Raw genomic sequence first — 18,125 nt, forward strand, 5'->3', positions numbered from 1 at the left:
GTGTGAAAAAAGCAGCCTAACGCCTTGAACCAAGGCTAAAAGTAGGTTACCTGTCGTTTCATTTCAGGATCTAGATTTTTGTGTGCACAAATCCATGTGACTATGCGTGGTTTGGAAACAAAATAGTGGGGATTATGTTGTCAGTAATAAACACCACAACAGAAGAAAGTTCTTACTGTTTGAGTGGTCATAAAATAAAATAATTTTTAACTCAATGAATTAAACCAAATTATTGTCTACACTCACCAAACAATAAGTAAATATCGTATGATATGATCAACTTGTAAATCTCGATGGCGTTATTAAACGACTTCACGAAAACGCTTTCCAAGTTAATCATGAAAACTTAATAAAAAAAAGGCCTTTAAAAAACTCGGGAGCTTGAGACTCTACTCCTTGCCCCAGCAAGGGGCTTTGACGATGGATTCCACCAAAGGATCTAAGGTGGATCCTTGGACCCCACCCGTTTGAGCTAATAACATTGATAACTTGCCAGTAAAAATAGTCCTAAACGCCCTACAAGTGAGAAAAGCGTTTGACTGCAGTATTTTCCCCTCTAAAATAAATTTATTAGACCTTCGGCCAAGTTGCTTTTTTATTCAAATTTTATTCAGACCTATTTTGCACGTTTGTTTACAGATTAAGTATTGCTATGTAATGAGTGTCAAGTGTCCAATCAGGTAAAGTCAAAAATGAGTCACTAAAATGCATGATTTTTAAAAATCGCCAAAGCTGGAGAGGGACCAGCCCTCCACCCCTCCCCGCAAGCTCGTCACAGCTGGTTGATCATCGAGACTTTACAAATAGCCCCTGGGTCGTAGGTATAACTCAGTCACAGCAATGAATAAAACAAATCAAAAACTTAGACAATAAGGATTTGGATAAATATATTTTATTGATACGTATCAAAAATAATATTTCCGGATGACACAATACAATACTGATATTAACTGCTGCGTAAATTGAGTTACCTTGAAATTCCCCTGGACAAGGAAGTCACCGCTAATTTGTTTCGTTGTAACCCGTACGAAACTCGGGGAGCTGATCCTGGTTGCGATGGTTATTTGTGGAATGTCTAGGGTGTGCGCTCTTGAAGCAGCAAAGTTCCTGAATTGTAGTTTAATGGTTTATGGAATGATGTGGGCCATAGTGGTCAGCGACAACCTGTAAAATTTGCTGAAGCTTGTGGATCAACGTCTAGGCGTTGTGCCTGTGCGTAGCGCACTATAAATCACTGCGCTTTTTTTGTTTTTGTTTTTTGTTATAACGATATGAAACATACTCAAATACATTTTTAAATATCTAGTACGTTTCATAAACTTATCGAGAAAAATGTCCTTGAGTGTGTTTCATATCGGAAGTTAAAAACTAGTTTGAATCTGTCAAGACTTTGATTTCCTTACACGGCGAAGTGCATCTTTTAAGGTACAATGTATTATTTTCCTGTCACCATGGTAACGTTCCATTTGTTCTACTTTAAACCATATTTGACCATTTAAGCGTCAATATGTCATATTTCCATATCGAAAATTTACATAATTACACACAACAAAATCAGACAATGTTAAATTGACAAAATACATCAAAATCAGTAAAACAGTAAGGCTGGAAGGCCAAAGAGGCCTGTAAAAAGCCTTCCCCCATAGGAAACAAACAAAATATATTAAAACAAAACCAGATAAAACAAGTACGGAACAAGACAAAGGACGGGTGCTTAAAGATATTTATAAACCATATAGTTTAAGTTTTGTTTTAAGTGCTCAAAAGAAAAAAAAATCAAACGTAAGTTGAAATTAGCATTTGCTTAAATTGATTACGGAAATGTTTACTAGTTGATTTTCTAGAGTATTCTAAAGATAGGGGCCACTGGTGCGAACAGAATGATCCGAAAATGTTTTCTTATTTTTAGTTAGATTGTAGTTGTTACAGTGACTTGCCGAATAGTTGTGGATATCAGACCGTTTCTTAAAGGAAATCTGTACCATAAACTAATCAATGGCTATATAGTTGCAGTAATAATAAAAACGACAAACAGTAAAAGTCCCACGCTTATATACGTCCAAATAAAGGAGAAATTCTTAATTCCTTACGACGATCAGCCGATCGATGGCTGCCATATTGATACCCGATGTATTTTTTATTACGCTGTAACGGTACCCCGATTTTGAAACCAGCGAAATCCGTGCCACAAGCCTCGTCCCTCGTGAACTTTGGTGACACGAAGCGAATACTACCAAAGTTCAGATTCAACATTCGTTCAAAAGAAAACGCGACACTTTTTACCCATAAAACTACAGAAGAACATAAAAAAATGTATATTATGTAATATTTATGATCAACAATGTCTTTTGAGAACGAAAAGTATAAAAACAGCACTAAAAACAAAATTCGCTGTGGGGGTCGCGAATACCATAAAGCAACACACGCTCGCCGAAGGTAGCCGAGGGTCTGTGTGAAAGGTTACACTACAGCTTGTGGCAGAAAGGATTCGCAAGCAGCTATCATGGCGGCTTCCATGAATCGCAGAAACGAAGGATTAAAAGTGCTTTTTCTTTGTTAGGAATATTCCGAAATTCATATAGACCGTCTGGTATGTTTAATTTAGGGGTATATAACTATATTAGCCATTGATTAGTTTATGGTACAGATTTCCTTTAAAGTAATATTTAAATGAGGAAGGTAGCTCATTCACGGAGTATCTATACATGAAAACACCCAATTCAAAAGTATACATATCAGTTACGGTTAAAACAATGTATTTGGCAAAAATGGACCCCAGTGTGTCTCCTGTATTAGAAATTGTCCTTATTGCTTTTGAAGCTTGACGAGTTTGTCCAAATAGGATTTACAAGTATTTCCCCAGATAAGTATACCATAGTGCAAAATAACGGTACAGTAAAGAATGAATAATATACGGCTAGCGATAAAGTGTTTAAGTTTATACATCACACCAATATTTATAGCAATTGTTTTGGACACACAATTAATATGATTTTCCATGTAAGGCAATCGTGCTATATTTAACTTTCTTCAAACAGGTATTGTCTAAAATTACATTCATATCAGATTTATCAATATTTTATACCATGGTGTTCCAAGAATCATACAGTTCGTTTTGCTAGCATTAACTGATAATTTGTTGGCTTTGAACCAATTGTTTACTTCTTTTAGTTCTTCGTTTATAAGATTGATTTGATTTTCAATGTTGGGATGCAAGTACAGAATAGTTGTGTCATAACTATAAAGTATAAAAAGTAGAGGGCCTAGTATTGACCCTTGTGGAACACCACAGATAATATCTTTATGATCAGACTCACATCCTATGTTTCCTATTACATAAACCATTCTAATACAATTCCACGAAATCCGCAATGTTCCAATTTGTGCCGAAGTATACCGTAAACGTTCGCCTAATGGCGCTATGGAGTTCATGGAAATGAGAGAGCGCCATCCCTGTAAAATCCGACTATTATCACTGATCATTAAGGGTACGTGTAGTTAAAGGGTGAAACCTATCGACACATACAATTATGAACAAGATCGAACAAACTTGTTCATGATAATGCGGTAATCATTAGACTATAGTGCGAGGATAAAGAGAACTTGTGGAGAAGATTGATGGTTCGAATCTCATGCAGTAATTTCTGACATATTATGATGTCTGTCAATGTTATTTTTTTCTGATTTGAGGACATTTTATTCTCTATTTTGTTGATTTTATCTTTAACATTGTTTATATAATTTTATTATTTTATCTTGTATGTGTCTTTTTTTCATGATTCTTTGTTTTTATCGTTTCATTTTAGAGTAACTCAACAATCCATTCAATCAAATGTTGTAATGAACCTATTTGATTGTATAGGCATTTGTTATGTGTGTGAGACGAACTGTGCGACAAGTCTTTCAATTCGCGCGAGTGTCCTTGCCAATGCACCAGTGGTCATAAGAGGTATATCATTTTATTCGAAAGGGGGGGGGTCCCAAATATACGGGGGTCATAAAGTCTTGGAAAGAATAATAGGAGGGGGTCATAAAATGTTTTATGACCAAAATTTAGGGAGTCACACGATGACCACAGAAAGGGTGTTATTTTATTCAAAAAGACTGATTTCAATACAATTTTGGGGTTTGGGATCATAAAATTTTTGTTGCCGAAATAGGGGGTGCGCAATTTTATTGACGCAGACTTTTTGTAAATTTGGGACCCCCTTCCGAAAAAAATGATAGCCCTCTAAGGGGCTGTGCAATAATTATGAGCCCCCCCGGGGGGTAAAATTTCCAAACGGCTCGCCAAAAATCGCTTGCCCCCCCTCTCGGCCTGCCAAAAATCGCTTGCCCCCCCTCTCGGCCCGCCAAAAATTCTTTGCCCCCCCCTTGCGCATGCCAAATTTTGGGATCCCAATTTACAAACCTTAAATGGTCTATATACCTGTTGCGAGCGCAGCGAGCAGGAAAATTTGCATATTTAAGCGTTTCCGTACTGTTTTCCTAAGCCTTTTTAGAGCGTTTTATTAAAAGGCGCCCCATGAATGTGTGCCAAAAATCGCTTGCCCCCCCTCTCAGCTTGCCAAAAATTGCTTGCCCCCCCCTTTGGCTCGCCAAAATTTCTTGCCCCCCCCCAATTTTACCCTCCCCAGGGCTCATAATTATTGCACAGCCCCTAAGAGGATTCAAAAGATAAGCTCTGCCCCAATAATCCCTAGCTATATTTGTTTGAAACTGTTCCACGGAGGATGTATCATAATAGGCTCAGTCTTCAAATGATATAAATAAAATTTGAATGAGTGAACGAACAAAATCATACAACGACCAACTGAATAGAGGCTGAGCATATGACGTATCATCCCGTAAATATGGCGGACTACTCAAATGCATTCAACAAAAGCATGATTGCATCTACCGCGACAGTTCGTCTCACACACATAACAAAATGCACTACGATCAAATAGGTTGATGACAACATTTGATTGAATGGACTGCACTGCGCCATGATTACGGGAAAGAAACCGGTTCAAATCCTTTGTTTGGAGCCAATCGATAAACACAAGGCCTCTATAGCTATCATTGAATACTGGCTAGGGTTCCACAACACAATGAGAGCATGTTATAATGCGCTTTGGAAGGCACACAATACCCCAATGGCTTTCCATATTATGTGCACTCAACAACTATTCAGTATCGAAGCCCGGTATCGAAGTTACGTAATGTTACTATGTCAACGGGATCACGCGCTTTTGAACCACGATCGAAACAATCAGTACACAAAAAAGGCATACCAAAATAGCGTGATCGTAATGATCGCCATACCAAACAGTGCTTGGTTCCGATACCATCACGGAGTTACGTAACTACTTCGTGGTCTGATAGTTATAATGATCAATGGTCTGATCTACTTGGGTTCGATCCTTTTAAGAAAAGAAAAAATAGCTGATCATTTATAATGCATAAATGAATAAAGTAATGTAGTTGCACAATTTGAAACATTGAGGCCGTTCTATTTTTCAAAGGTCATTTAACTGTTAAATGTAGTGGAATATATCACGCATTGATAGGTAGCAGGTGGAGCAAATTTTGTCAGCGGTTTTTGTTGCCGTTTGTTCGCAGTGCCTATTAATCTAAAAAAAATAAGAAAATAAAAATTAAATTAAAAAAAATTCACAATATTCGTTCGTAAAATGGGGACAAAATCCAAAAACATTTCTTGACCCTTCTTCACATAAAAGTGGGGGCAGAAATCAAGATTCGAACAAGTACCATTCACCATTCAAGGCGCACCCTCTACCGACTGAGCTAACGGGTCAGACAATAGACGGGTGTAATTTTGAACTGAAGAATATTAAATAAATATGAAGAAATTACAATGTTATAAAAAGATTTACCAAAATGAGTTAGGTATAACATATGAATCGATTTACAAATTAAGTCCAATGGCACTTTGAGAAAGAATACCTGAAGAAACCCCAAAACTTTTGCTGTCATGTCACGATATTTTTTTCTGAGGCATTATGTCCAGGTTGCTCAATTTAACATACACGTATCCTTAATGCTGTTGAGATTTTACAAGGATGGCGCTCTCACATTTCTAAGAATCCAAAAGCGCCATTAGGCGAACGTTTACGGTATTATGATCAATAATATCAAATGCGTTTGATAAGTCTAAAAAGATACCTATTGTAGTTTCGTTTGTCTCAACGGCATTGGTCGGTAACTTGACAATTTTTCGGCATGAATGTTTTTCAACCTTTGCTATGTTTAACTTTTCTGGAACAAGCTCAGTGGAAATAGATAATCATGACAGGTTTCACTATTTCATTTGCTACTCTTTGTATAATTAAGTTGCAGATGTTGTCATTACCAGCACCCTTATTTGGGTTGAATTTATCAATTATCCTTGTGATATCCAATTGCTTTAAAATACATACTGTTAGACTTGATGTCACCAAGATAATCATAATCCTTTCATGATCCTTTCTTATTACATATTATGAAAGTTACATAAGATTTGTACTTTAAGTACTTAATACCAAAGCCAATTAGTTGTGCAATATTCGAAGGAAGTTGTTTTTTGAACATTTCTTGAAGCCATGGCAACCATGGCAGCTGGAGTATAATGACAATGATACAATTCTATAATACTATTATATTAAATAATTAAAATATCAGGGCACCACGTTTGTTCTACAAAGTATTAATTCTAACGTGATGTCTCGACCCTATACAGAATAAAATGATGTCAATTGCAGGAATAAACAGGCAGGTGAATATGGACTGTTCCATTCAATGAGGCTTTGCCAAGATAAATGGAACAGTCCATATTTCACGGAATGAAAATATTCGTTCCATTAAAACGAATAAAAACACTTAATAATTTGTTTTATATAACTTGTATATAACTTTACATAACTTATATAACAAATGTTTGTTTTATATAACAAAATAAATTACAAAATATCTAAACTATATTTATTTTAGAAGTGACACCCACATCTGTAATTGGCGAGTCGAGGTGGTCACTGCTTCATTTGGACAGGGTGGACGAAACCCAGGGGCTCGAGGTTTCAGGGGGCCCGAGCAAAAGCAAACATGTGGGTTAGGGATAGGTCTGATAAAGGAGATGTTAAAAGGGCCCGCACTACTCCTTGTCCGGCATGGGCAAGGAGGTTCTTGCTACGCCCCTGAACATTGACCATATTGCACTCGCGCGCGGAGTACAACAGTCTTTTTGCAGCCAACAACGCTAAAAAAATAGCAAAAATAACCAATTAGCCAATCAAAAGACATGAATCTTTGGAATAATTCTGGTATACCCTGGGCACGAGTATAACCCTAACCCCAACCCCAACCCCACAAAATAGGGTGCGCATGGTATACCAGAATTGTATTGAAAACACCAGAATTGTACCTGTTAAATGTTTAAAAATGACGTTCCGCTGCCATATTAAAAATTCAATTGCCAGTCATCTGACATTATTTGTTGTGCTGGAAAACTGTAGGAGCTTGGCCGATCCATCCCAGAGCATGGCCGGCTTTGACCCATCCCACTGTCGTGACTCTCCGTAGAGATTTTCCTATTTGTCTTGAATGGTACTTGCAAACCAAAAAACTTCATAATATTGTTATTTGGTTGAGAATCAGATGATGATTCGTCTCCACTGCTGTGAGACACTTGGACTTTTGGAATTCCACTATTTTGGGTGATGCTTTCGGCATGTCTGTCTGTTTTATGTGATTCTGACTCGGCAGTATCTTCAGAAGCGCCGAAACCTTGATTGTTCTCTCCTCCAAATTCGTAATCTAGACGCTCCATACTTTCCAAGTAGTTGGTTTGATCGGGAGAATTACCGGAAACATGGCGATCGTGTTGAGATCTCCTTCTAATAAATTCACCGAATGTTGTCAGGGAGTTCTTTGTTTTAGACCAAGCGATACTTGTGGCGCGTACAACTCTGTTCTGTCTCGCAGGAGTTAGGTTCGTTGTGTTAGATGGATTTGAAGTTTCAGCCAGAGAGTCAAGTGCAACTTGGAGCTCATTAGCGCGTATTCTCAGACTTATTTCTTCATCAACATACCTCTTAGCTGCTCCGTTGTCGATATGCAGGAGGAAATTACTAAGGCACTGCAGCTTCTCAGTAATATTATCATCTGTTGTGTCTTTCAAGTAGAAATCTATCAGTATAGATCCTGGGCTGTAATTGCCGCTCTGTTTGCTGTAGTGGTCCATCCATCGTATCGTTGTCATGCGTTCGAATCCTATCTGGTTGGCGAGCTGCTTCCAGCCACAAGACTCGATGGCAGTATCTAATTCAGCGCACAAATTTTGATGGCTGTCTTGGCGCATGAAATGGGGTGATTGGTTGATGGCAGTTTGAAGAAATTGTTGATCAATGGTTTGTCGAACCTGTTGGAATTTCTGAAATAAAACATATTGATCTTATAAATAATACAACATTACATTGTTTAGGGATGAAATCAAACTTCGACCACCGATTAAACCGCATTCCATTGTTTAGAACAATAGAAATCGGCTCCAACCGCCCGGAACCGGTTGTCGACCGCTATATTTGATTTCATCCCTTAGGGGTTTACTTAATAAGCGCTTACACTAACAAATATACGTCTCGTCAGTGACATGCCTTCATCTATACTAAGATAACTTAAAAACATGTACGATCTACTGAACATACTGAACATTATTTAGATGATCATTTATAACTTTAGTCGGATAGAACTTGCTTATGAGTGTAAAGTTGGGATGACTAAGATGTTTTGCTTTAATATTGATATCTGAGGTACTAGAATATTGAGTAAGAATATAAGGGGTGCCCAGTTGGCACCCTTGATGGGCACCCTTGAGTATTCCGAGAAATTCAGGGTCAAAGTTTACACAGGGGTCAAAACTCAAAATTGTTCTAATTTTGTTAGAATCTATTGCAAAACATTCCCCATATTAGGATTCAGAAAATAAATAGTTTGACCTACCTACAACGAATCAGTCTGCAGTTATTGGCGAAAGGATCAAAGGTTGGAATTTGGGCTCTATAGGTGTCAAAGACAGAAAAGTTCCCCAATTAATTTGCACTATCTACGATTGAGGTTCACGTATTCTCGCATTACCTAGGTAACGAAATATCGTATATAGTGAAAACTATTCTTTTTCTGAATTATTATAACCAGACACACATTTTGAGACCATTTTTTAAATCAAAATCGGAAACTTTTATGTGTCTGACCCCTATGGAGCCCAATTTTCAACCTTTGACCTTTTCGCTAATAACTCCAGACTGATTTGACGTAGGTAGGTCAATTTTCTGAATTCTTGTGACCTGAGGAATATTTTGGCATAACTTTGAATTTTTGAGTTTTGACACCTGTATAACCTTTGACCTCATATTTATTTTATTGCTCAAGAGTGCCCACTGGGCACCTGTAATTTTTGACCTCTCAGCATCTATAAGATAAAAGTTTAACATTTTTAGAGCTTACCGCGGTCTTGTCCGGCGTTGGTAAACTATTATGTCTTGTACTTATTGCTGGTAAGCTTGCTCTAGGCTGGTCATTATCATCTTGGTAGATGTCTACATTGGCGCCAAAATCAACGTCGTCTGCGTCGGCTTTTAACTCGGCGCAAAATGTTACTTTTAGTGGTGATTGGGACGACCAGAGCTGCTCACACGATATTTGCTGTAAATGATTGAATAAACACGTTTTTGAAATATATTATTTTAATGTATTTCAGATAAAAATAAGTAGATGTTGTGTGCTGTCTCATTACTAGAGTGAACTCCCAAATTTCTGTCAATCACTGCAACTTCTTAATATAATAATTGTTGTAGACAGCTATGCCAACGCGACTTGCTGCCGTAAGCGGCGCATAAAAACCCAAGACACCCGCTTTTAGTTCACAAGTTTGCGTCAAACTTAGATTTGTGTCAAACTTCACCACCATGACGATAGCTTATTTCAATACTGTACCAAAATTCCAAAAAAGTTCCTTCNTTTTGATCCTGTAAAATGTATTTGACACCGCTGCCACCATGTTGTAGATAGAGATACTAACAAGACTTGCTTGCATAATTTACCGACACATAACTATTAATGACACTTATAATAACTTTATAAAATATTTGATTTTCATAGTAATTCGTTACCTGAAATGAACCTTTCGACAGTTTCCACCTTCGGTCCACTCCATTGATGGAGATGTTCATGGGTCCGCCATTGTTGTTGACAAGGATAACTGAAGATTGTCTTCCTCTTTCTCCCTCACCTTTCTGTGATTGTACCTATGGTTACAAGACACAGATCAAATAAAACAATATTAGTAAGAGCGATTTTAGGCAAAGGGGTTGTAGGGAAATTTTACAACCGTTTATATGACAGGACATACGATTATTGTTTGTTGGGCTATACGTAATAACCAAACCCATGGTTGTCTTGCTACCGAAAAAAATGCGCCGTTCATACCATCTTTTCGTATTATCTTATTATGAAGGTTAAATATAACTAATACTAGCCTGTGCGATGCATGGAAATAGGACGAACTATTTGTTTGTGTGGCATCTGAAAAGACTGCTTTAAAATCATTGAAATTGCCCAAGCTATATACCAAAAAAAAAGTACATTTTGGGTTTTGATCCTTCAAAATGGTATATTTTCTCTCATTATATGACATTTTTGTTGTAATATTACCAAATATTCCTCCGCACGGCATTATTTTTTAGTAAATATTCGCCCTACTTTCAGCTTCGAGGGCGCACTGCCATTTTAAGGTGTTTACGGTTCAGTGCGTTAAAACAAGAAAAGTCTCAGGTCAACCTATGTTGAGTTTTTGATCATTGGGCTTCTAAATCATCAAGTTTTACCTGATGTTGATGGCGTTTAACTGTGAGAGTTCATTATGAAAAAATTCCGCCCGAAATTAGCCATTGAAAACCATGTAATAGATAAGTAGTGGTATTTAACCTTAAGTTTCTGTTAACGTATATAGCAGTAAACTCGTTTACCTGGTCAATATCACATAATTGAAGTCCAATGGTGCACTTTCTGTCTTCCTCGTGATCTACTTGCACTGATGCGTGCATCCATTTGCTAGCATCCTGCTGTACAGTACAACCATATCTGCAGAAGTTGTCGATCAAGATAGTGACCCCCTTATCTTGTGGTACAACCACAGTATCATCTCCATCTCGAAGACCTTCCCACTTGCCTCCAGTTTTCGAAAAGCGTTTGCTGTGATAAGCAGAAACGCTCATTTGAGATGCGTCTACCGCTAACGTATAGGGAAGCGATAGGAACACCGGCTTGGAAAACTTCAGACCGGAAGGACCGCATTTGATGATTGGTGTAGCCCATGCTTCTTTACTATCAGAAGCTAGATGTGGCTTTTCATTCGGTTGGTAGATATACACAAGCTCTGGTTTCTCTTTTAACATGGCATTGGGTGGTATGTAAAGGAAAATATCTGTTCCCGGTATCTTCAGGGTTGCGGCGCCAAAATCTTTACCGATGAAAATAGCGGCAAAGTTTTCTAGTTCGAATCGTTTTCCAGACAGTTCATGTGATGGCAATTCATAGAATTGTGCTGAATCTTTGATACATTGAAGAATAAAATCACACTCGTTGTCTTCTTCTTTGGCTGCATGGAGTGAATTTGTCTGTTCACCTTGTTGCTGGTTTAAAATTTTCTCGTTGGTTTCCGTTGACTGCATATTACTTACGTCCATTGGATCCTCGTTTTCTTTTGCATCACGTTGGATTGCAAACGATACGCGTTTGCTTCTATTTCTAAAAGGTTTTAAATGCTCATGAGAGCAGTCAGTGTGAATGTAATCAAACGATTCAATCAATGCTTCTGGGCTATTACTCGGTGCTGCTAGAAAGGATTGATGACGACTGCTTGATAGTTCAGAAAACGCGGAATCGGAATTGCGACTAATAACGCTCTGCGAACGAGGCCCAGATTGACGGCGAGTCTCTTCTAGTGTCTCTTCATTTGGGAAACCGTACATAAAATTCCCAATTTTACACATACAGCATTGGTCATTGTCAGCAGGGTCAAATTCCTTGTGGATCTCTGAAGAATTATAAAGAGAATTGTTGGTTGGTTGTTGCCCGGTTGGTTGAGTCCTGATGACGACGTCATCACCGTCATCATCAGGAATATTGCAACCATGGCCACTATCCACGGAGATCTTTCGCATCGCTACATGCTCATTAGGCGGAGATTGGGCTGCTCCGTGTATGAACATTGAACTCATGATGAGGTTTCCAGTTTGATAGCCTAAAAAGTAAGACAAACACAATATAAAACAGTGTTAAAGAAAAGTACTTGGGTATTAGTGTTGGGGATCAAGAACTGTAAAGTAGTGGCCTTGTGGATCTGGCTCTACCAAAATACAACCGGAGGATATTTGAATCAAAGCTCTTCAAATACATAAACTCCTTTAAAAAGTTTGGAAACTTTTCAAAACTGCTATATATCAGAAATATTTGAAATCTAATATTGTTTCATATCAATACAAACATTGTTCTTTCCTGTCACAAATGTCATGATGGTTGAGTAACTGTCTTGGAAAGACTTGGAGGTGTCAAACAAAATGTGCCAAATATCGCACTGTTTCATTAAAACAAAATCAGTCACGAGTAGAGAACCCATATGCGAGAACAGCATTGCATCTTCTTCTCATGCTTCTTATCAACCTGGCCACAAGCTCCTGAGGGATGGCATTCTACTCTTCAAGCAAGATCTGTCTTAAACCAGCCAAGGTGGTTTGTTTTGTCACTCTGCGCACAGCCCGAAGTTGGTCCCAGCGATGTTGTTTAGGATTTAAGTCCGAGTTATTGGCTGGTCACTCCATGCGTTGAATTCCTTCTTCTTGCAGGAAGTCATTTACAAGCCCTGTGTGGTCGAGTGTTATCATTCTGTAGAACAGCATTCGGTCCAAGGTTGTGCAGAAATGATAATACTGCAAACGACTTTTATTCATTCGTTTATTCATGCATTAACCCACTCGTTCATTCATTCAAACCAATGAAATGAGCGCAGATAATGTTCACGTTTTCTTTGAGACCTCTCTGTCTTTAACAGAAAGTTACTCAGCCGTGGAATAAGTTATCGTCACAAATGAGATGTCATTGTTGACAGGAAAAAGCAATGTTTTCACCGATATGAAACAATATGGAGATAGATTTCAAAAATTTCTTATATACAGCCGTTTTTGAAAGTTTACAAACTTTTTTGAGGAGTTTACAAAAATGATTTCGAATGACATACCAGCAAACGTTATGTCTAATGATCAATGAATACAGCAATATACATACCGTAGAATTCCGTCTAGAAGCATATATGCCTCTAAACGAGGGTTTTTTTTAACGAAAGATATGAAAGGCCAATACCCTTCTCAAAACATTGCAATAGATTGGTCTTACAAATATACATGTTTGTACAGCCACCTTTATCAGTAATATAGTTGTTCAAACTCCAAATAACGTTTTTGTTCAGAGTGTCTGCCTCTTGTCTCTTGTGTCAAAAAAACCTCGTTTAGAGGCATATATATGCTTGTAGACGGAATTTTACGGTATGTAGTTACATCTCATATAAACAGAAACCAATCATGAAACTTGAAAGCATTGAAATGGGTATCATCTAATAGTACGAACTGAAAGTTGTCTAGCCGACATGACTCGAAGGATCAATTGTCCAGTTGATTTTGACTGACGTCAACGGATTACTATGTAACATCGTGTTCGTGTGTGGGGTGGACGTGGGGTGTATGGCTAGGGGCGATCAATTTGAAAATTTAGAAAAATTCATACTGCAGTTACTGTCCGTTTTCCTATACACAATACACAGTGCTCTTACCATTGACGCGTGACCTCTACAAATAGCGTACGTTAGAAGTATGGGGATTTGCCTAGTTAACGTCGCTGTGTGAAAAATAACCGGCTCTTCTAAAATTCTAGAAAATATAGTTTTGTAACATGTCCTAAATTTTTAGCTAATTTAGATGTTTGGAAATATTCGTACTTTGGTGTTTTAGTGTATGTTATAGGTAATAGTACATTGCCTAGTTAACGTCGCTGTGTGAAAAATAACCGGCCAATATTAAAAGTACTCTTCTAAAATTCTAGAAAATATAGTTTTGTAACATGTCCTAAATTTTTAGCTAATTTAGATGTTTGGAAATATGCGTACTTTGGTGTTTTAGGAAGGATTATGTAAACGACAGATAACACCAAAAAATATGAAGAAATTATTTCCAAACCGTGTTTAGTCAACAATCATTATGTTGCTCATTTTCAAGAATGCTGGTTAACAAAAAAGCAGACCATTGTCTCATTTCGTGAACAAAGGTCCACATACCATTGTTTCCTTGCGTTTCCTTAATCGGTTACCCAACTGAAGCTATAATACCAGCTCATTGCGATACCGCACATATAAAACAGACACATGTGCACAACCAGAGAAGATCTGATTTAATCAGTTGAGCTGTTTTCAATGAGTGTTATCTTGGTTTAATAGCTTTTAATGGGGTTTAAGTCCTGCAAAGTTCGTGGTGAATTCTACTGTAGACATGACTGCATCATGTGCTGAAAACCCCTCACGCTACGCCACTGTATGTGGTGGAGGGATGTGTGTGTAGGGTGTGTGCTCGCGCCGCGAGTGTACCTTACGAGACCTTACGCCATTATCGAATGAAGCCGACGTAAAGTAACACCATATAGATTATAGAGGCTCACTTTTTGGTTAGATGTTATCACCGATGCACCGACGCGTCGGTGATAAATGAAATAAGTTCTGATAAAGGAGATGTTAAAAGGGCCCCGGCCGCACTGCTCCTTGTCCACATGATGCAGTCATGTCTACAGTAGAATTCAATTCGACCTTTGCAGGACTTAAACCCCATTAAAAGCTATTAAACCAAGATAACACTCATTGAAAGCAGCTCAACTGATTAAATCATATCTTCTCTGGTTAAATACACACATCATATGTTTCTGCTTTTACACGTACAATGGAGCAATGGCTGGGATTATAGTTTCAGTTGGGTGAACGATTATAAAGCGAGCGCTAGAGAACAATTCTGTGTGGGCTTTTGTTTACGAAATGAGACAAAACTCTGCTTATTGTTAACCAGCGTTCTTGAAAATGAGAAACATGGTGGTTTGCAGACTTAAGGGCTGGGGTATGAACGTTTGGACAGTATTTATTGTGGGACATTAGAGCACATCAGACATATCGAATTGCATTCTGAATACGAAGAATGTCATTCTGATATCAAATAATTTTGATTTTTGAAATTCGCAATTTAATACACATTTTATGGCAAATCATTAAAAATTGATATTTTTGATATTTAACAGTACTTGAAGTAAACTTTATAAATCTGATGATTTATACTTAAAGTGTATGTAGGTGGGATGAAAAGCCGACGATCAATTGAAAATTTTGACCTTTCGTATTGAAGATATGGATTTTTTTCCCAAAACACCAAACAAAATTAGGTCTTTTTGGGAAAAAAATCCATATCTTCAATATGAAAGGTCAAAATTTCCAATTGACCGTCGGCTTTTCCTCCCTGCTACATACACTTTAAGAATATATCATTAGATTTATATAATTTACTTCGAGGACTGTTATATATCAAAATTTGACAAATATCAAATTTTTATAATTTGTCATAAAATTTGTATTATATTGTGATTTTCAAAAATGAAAATTATTTGATATCAGAAAGACATGCTTCGTATTCAGAATGCAATTCGATAGGTCCGAGGTGCTCTCATGTCCCACAAAAAATACTGTCGAAACGCAATAAACGCTCATTTTAGATCCCTTAACACGGTTTGGAAATAATTTCTTCATATTTTTTGGTGTTATCTGTCGTTTACATATCATTCCTAAACACCAAAGTACGAATATTTCCAAACATCTAAATTAGCTAAAAATTTAGGACATGTTACAAAACTATATTGTCTAGAATTTTAGAAGAGTACTTTTAATATTGGCCGGTTATTTTTCACACAGCGACGTTAACTAGGCAATGTACTATTACCTATAACATTAACTAAAACACCAAAGTACGAATATTTCCAAACATCTAAATTAGCTAAAAATTTAGGACATTTTCTAGAACTTTAGAAGAGTACTTTTAATATTGGCCGGTTATTTTTCACACAGCGACGTTAACTAGGCATATCCCCATTCTTTTAACGTAGGCTATTTGTAGAGGTCACGCGTCAATGGGAAAGAGCACTGTGTATTTTGTATAGGAAAACGGACAGTAACTGCAGTATGATGGGCCTCCAAGGCTTCTACACAGACTGCATACAGAGAGCAAATCAGACAGCAATGACAACAAAAACAAGGTATCACAATGATATATAGATCACTTATGTTGGGGTGTGTGGGGGAGATGGGGATGCAGTGTGTATGACATTGTTATATGAGAACTACCTTGAGCAGGTCCGGAACCAGGAAATCCCCATACCCCACCCCCTCATGCATTGATAGATATTGATGAAAACATTCATGGTATATTCAGTCACATTTCTACCTACTGGTACCGATCTGATAGTTCACAGCATCTTCCGAATGGTAGTGAGCTTTGGAAAAATTGCATTGATCATTTCATAGCGAGCGTGTAGAATAATTCAAATACCACAGATATACTTTTGTTTTGTTCAAATTATATTGAATCAGATAATGAAAATTGGCCTTACAGGATCGAAGACTTAAGGTGGTACTACATACCGACCCCTTGATATATTTGTGACTATTTTTGTATTTGTTCTCAAAAAATAATAACACACTGGTAACAAAAGTTATGTATATAGGGGCAAGGAATCCAGTTACTACGCTGGAATTTCAGTGACTCAAGACAAGCGGTACGTTATTTATGATAAGAAAAGAGGTACCGCTAGAATGTACCCCGTTTCTTAACATATAATGAACCACTTGTCTTGAATCACTGACATTTCAGTGAAGTAATTGGATTCCTTGCCCCTATAAATTATATTATATACATAACTTTTTGTTACCAGCGTGTAGTTGTTTTTTGAGAAAAATACAAAATTTATCAGGGGGTATAGTACCAACTTAAGGTAAGCGGTCCGATTTTCAGCTCGTAGTACATGTACATCATTCATACATGCCCATAAAACCAGCTTAAGCAATTCTCCAATGGTGGACTGGTAAATCTAGAAAATTAACTGCGATGTCGTCTGCGCCATGGCCACGACACCTTTACATGTTTACATGTATATATAGAGAATTGACTCCATTGCAAGAAGTGACACTGTAACATTTTTTTATTTCCGCCTCAGTGTATTCCTTAAATCACTCATAATATACGAGTATGACAGGTTGACAATATACACAGAATGTTCTTCTGGTCCATCTATGGTAACTATGAACTTAATAGTTTAAGTACTTACTGTTTTGGTCAATTCCATTTGCAATAAGATTTTAGCCAAGTCGTGTGAACTATTACAATATTCCAATTGTAATTGCCCATCGACAGCAATCTGGCACTGTCTATATGCCCCGGGGTTTTCCAAGTTCTATTTGTACTTCGTCAAGCAAGCATGTCAGTCATTGTCAGTGGATGCATTCAACTGTAACACCCACCGTCATGGAAAGACAATGACCTAGCAGAATTCTTGTATTTTATATTCATAAAGTTAATATACTCCATACATAACGGTGGTTACAAGGTTAAGGTTGACAACTAAACCTTTTGTACAGAGAATGGTTCTATTATTATTTTTAGCCGTTGTCACAATTGAGTGTCCCATGGCACATTTTTGCAAAAAAATTTAGATTTTGAGGTGAAAGTGCCATACTGCCCTCTATTTACCTGCCAATGAAGTTACTAAGTTATTGTAAACACTCCATAGTTATTGCTAGAAGCAAAAGAAAACACCTATTCATATTTTTCCCTTGAATTCAAGATTGCAAAAGTCACTTTTTTTCAAAATTGAAAATGTGCCATGGGCCGTTTTCATACTGAGACACTCAATTGGTGTACATAGGTATACGATTATGTGCATAAGTTGTGTCAGAACCTGACATTGAATTCAACCAATTTTTTGTTTGTTTATTAATTAACTTATTATTAATTAAT

General features: G+C 37.3%; 1 protein-coding gene across 1 annotated transcript; it reads right to left on the reverse strand.

The window, feature by feature from the left end:
• Positions 1-7,421: 7,421 nt before the first annotated feature.
• Positions 7,422-17,791, reverse strand: LOC140153568 (uncharacterized). The gene is made up of 5 exons (XM_072176347.1): positions 17,437-17,791; positions 11,004-12,280; positions 10,149-10,283; positions 9,484-9,681; positions 7,422-8,410 (listed from the first exon to the last, which is right to left on the reverse strand). The coding sequence occupies exons 2-5, from the start codon at positions 12,255-12,257 to the stop codon at positions 7,439-7,441; spliced, it is 2,559 nt and encodes an 852-aa protein (XP_072032448.1). The 5' UTR covers positions 12,258-12,280; positions 17,437-17,791; the 3' UTR covers positions 7,422-7,438.
• Between the last annotated feature and the right edge of the window lie 334 nt (positions 17,792-18,125).

The sequence above is a fragment of the Amphiura filiformis genome, chromosome 5 (genome assembly GCF_039555335.1).
Source record: "Amphiura filiformis chromosome 5, Afil_fr2py, whole genome shotgun sequence".
NCBI classification, from domain to species: Eukaryota; Metazoa; Echinodermata; class Ophiuroidea; order Amphilepidida; family Amphiuridae; genus Amphiura; species Amphiura filiformis.